General features: G+C 43.9%; 1 protein-coding gene across 1 annotated transcript in view; it reads left to right on the forward strand.

The window, feature by feature from the left end:
• NEK4 (NIMA related kinase 4) overlaps positions 1-3,654 on the forward strand; it is a 78,367-nt gene that overhangs the window by 20,252 nt on the left and 54,461 nt on the right. The window contains 2 exon segments of the mRNA XM_017862430.1: positions 1,413-1,583; positions 2,160-2,309. Coding sequence (XP_017717919.1) covers positions 1,413-1,583; positions 2,160-2,309 — 321 coding nt within the window.

Genomic DNA, 3,654 nt, shown 5'->3' on the forward strand with positions numbered 1-3,654 from the left:
CTGTACTCCAGCCTGGGTGACAGCGAGACTCCATCTCAAAAAAAAAAAAAAATTTGGCCAGGTGCAGTGGTTCACATCTGTAATGCCAGCACTTTGGGAGGCTGAGGCGGGCGGATCACAAGGGCAGAAGATTGAGACCATCCTGGCTAACATGGTGAAACCCCGTCTCTACTAAAAATACAAAAAAAAATTAGCTGGGCATGGTGGTGGGCGCCTGTAGTCCCAGCTACTCAGGAGACTGAGGCAGGAGAATGGTGTGAACCCAGGAGGCGGAGATTGCAGTGAGCCGAGATCGTGCCATTGCACTCCAGCCTGGGCAACAGAGCGAGACACTGTCTGAAAACATTAAATAAATAAATAAATAAATAAATATATTTTTTTGAGACACTCTTGCTGTGTCACCCAGGCTAGAGTACAATGGCATGATCACGGCTCATGGTAGCCTTGACCTCCTGGACTCATGCAATCCTCTCACCTCAGCCTCCTGGGTAGCTGTGACTACCTGGCATATCACCACATCTGACTTTTTTTTTTTTTTTTTTAATGGAGATGGAGGTCTCTCTATGTTGCTCAGGCTGGTCTTGAACTCCTGGCCTCAAGTGGTCTTCCTGAGTTGGCTTCCCAGAGTGTCGGGATTACAGGCGTGAGCTACCACACTCAGCTTCTTCTCATTTTCATTGTGTTTAAAAGTGGGCATGGAGAGTTTGACCATTTGGATGTTCAAAAGACTATTCATTATTTTGAGTTTTTGTGTGCGTTTGCTTCCTTTTATAATTATTATTTTTTAACTGTTGCATTATGATTTAATTTTATTGCACAAAAATTTGAAATTGTAACTGCTTTTGTTTTCTTTTTCTTTTGTTTTATTTTTTTTTGAGACGGAGTCTTACTCTGTCACCCAGGCTGAATTGCAATGGCGTGATCTCGGCTCACTGCAACCTCCCCCCGCCAAGGTTCAAGCAGTTCTCCTGCCTCAGCCTCCCGAGTAGCTGGGATTACAGGTGCCCACCACCATGCCCGGCTACTTTTTGTATTTTTAGTAGAGACGGGGTTTCACCATGTTGGCCAGGCTGATCTTGAACTCCTGACCTCATGATCTGCCTGCCTCAGCCTCCCAAAGTGCTGGGATTACAGGCATGAGCCACCATATCTGGCCCACTTCTTTTGTTTTCTAAGAGGAAGGTTATGTATACCTCTGTATTCAATTCTGCATTGTTATATTTGCACCATATTGTGAACTTTACATTGTGACGGGTCAATTTACAACTTCCAGGTAACACTTTAAATTGCAATATGGAAACAGTTTTTTGAGGAAAGTTTTCATGCTAAAGACAAAAACCACTTTTTATGGGCAGCTTACTTTAGTACCAGGTTGCTGCTATACTTTAAAATGTCATTTTATTATTTTTAAGGATCAAGTTGCTGGTGAATGTACTATAGAAAAACAGGGCAGAATCCACCCAGATTTACAGCCACACAACTCTGGGTCTGAACCTTCTCTGTCTCGACAGCGACGGCAGAAGAAGAGAGAACAGACTGAGCACAGAGGGGAAAAGAGACAGGTTGGCAGAGATCTCTTTGCTGTAAGTCATTTTGCTTTGGTTTGGGAGGTGGACTTTGGGAAGCTCAGTTTCTATTTAGAGCAATTAACAATTGCCAAAAGGCATGTAAGAAATGCAAGGAACATATACAGAAGGGTGACAATGGCAAGATGCTAAATACTAGTTTTCAAATATCAGTGAGTTGGAAGAGAGTAAGGATTTTATCTTCTCCAGCAAAGATGGACAAATCATTTTCAAAGTTAAAGGAATAGGCTAATGAGGGTAAACCTTTGACTCCATCTGTATTGTACTGATGTTAAAGGAATAGGCTAATGAGGGTAAACCTTTGACTCCATCTGTATTGTACTGATGAACAGTTCTTTCTTCAGCTTCTCCACGGAATCATGTTGACATCTCATTTCTTGAAATGACTTCAACAGGTATCCTCTCCATAAGCTTCTTAGATGATTGACTTTTGGCAGAGTCTTTTCAAAAAAATGCAATGTTTTGAAGGTTTTAAGGGCAAACCACTGACTCATACATAGGGAACCTGCTGATAGAGGAACATTGGAAGGGGCTATATATGAAACTGTTAATCTTCTTTTTTAATTATTTAAGTTCCAAGAGTCGCCTCCTCGATTTTTGTCTTCTCATCCCATTGTTGGGAAAGTGGATATCACATCAATACAAAAAGAGGCTGAAAACCAATGTAGAGTGGTCACTGGGTCTGTGAGCAGTTCAAGGAGCAGTGAGATGTCATCATCAAAGGTTTGTGGGAACATATGTTGGATTTTTAAAAACCTTATAGTCAGGTGTGGCGGCTCATGCATGTAATCCCAGTACTTTGGGAGGCCGAAGTAAGAGGATCAATTGAGCCCAGAAGTTCAAGACTGGCCTGGGCAATATAGTGAAACCTTGTCTCTACAAAAAATTTAAAAATTAGCAAAATGTGGTGGCACGTGCCTATAGTCCCAGCTACTATGAGGCGGAGGTGGGAGGATGGCTTTAACCCAAAAGGCAGAGGTTAAGGTGAGCCGAGATCATGCCACTGTACTTCAGCCTGGGTGACAGAGCGAGAACCTGTCTCAAAGCAAAACCCCTCCAAAACCTTCTTATTGGTTGTAAAATCTTGTGTATATTATGAAGTTTCGTATTAAAACATCTTAGCTCTGCTTCTTGCCAAACACTGGAAGGGACAGATGGGACAGATGTGATCTCAGCAGAATCTTTTTTTTTTTTTGAGATGGAGTCTCGCTCTGTTGCCCAGGCTAGAGTGCAGTGGCATGATCTTGGCTCACTGCAACCTCCGCCTCCTAGGTTCAAGCAATTCTCCTGCCTCAGCCTCCCCAGTAGCTGGAACTATAGGTGCCAGCCACTACGCTTGTCTAATTTTTGTATTTTATTAGAGATGGGGTTTCGCCATGTTGGCCAGGCTTGTCTCAAACTCCTGACCTCAGATGATCCACCTGCACCCAGCCTCCTAAAGTGCTAGGATTACAGGTGTTGGCCACCGCACCCAGCCTCAGTAGAATCTTTGATTGAAATGGACAGATTCTGTGGTTTCAGAGATGGTCACTTCCAGTGAATTAAAGAAACCAAGTAGGCTGGGCAAGGTGGCTCACGCCTGATCCCAGCACTTTGGGAGGCCAAGGTGGGTGAATCACGAGGTCAGGAGATCGAGACCATCCTGGCTAACACAGTGAAACCCTGTCTCTACTAAAAATACAAAAATAAAATTAGCTGGGCGTGGTGGCAGGCGCCTGTAGTCCCAGCTACTTGGGAGGCTGAGGCAGGAGAATGGTGTGAACCCAGGAGGCAGAGCTTGCAGTGAGCTGAGATCGGGCCACACTGCATTCCAGCCTGGGCTACAGAGCAAGACTCCGTCTAAAAAAAAAAAAAAACAAACAAACAGAAACCAAGTAGATTCTGAATACGGCAAATGTGAAAGTCCCCATTTGCCCTTCTAAAAATGAGCACCCCCCAGAAACAAGATCTGTGATTATTTCTCATTAGTAGCTATAACCCTGCTGTGGGCTGGTTTCCAGTGGACACTCCTGTAAGTCCAGTGCAAGACCTTTTTTTTTTTTTGGTCTTGCTGTGTCACCCAGGCTGA

Source organism: Rhinopithecus bieti, unplaced genomic scaffold (genome assembly GCF_001698545.2).
Source record: "Rhinopithecus bieti isolate Rb0 unplaced genomic scaffold, ASM169854v2 scaffold_64314, whole genome shotgun sequence".
Classification (NCBI taxonomy): Eukaryota; Metazoa; Chordata; class Mammalia; order Primates; family Cercopithecidae; genus Rhinopithecus; species Rhinopithecus bieti.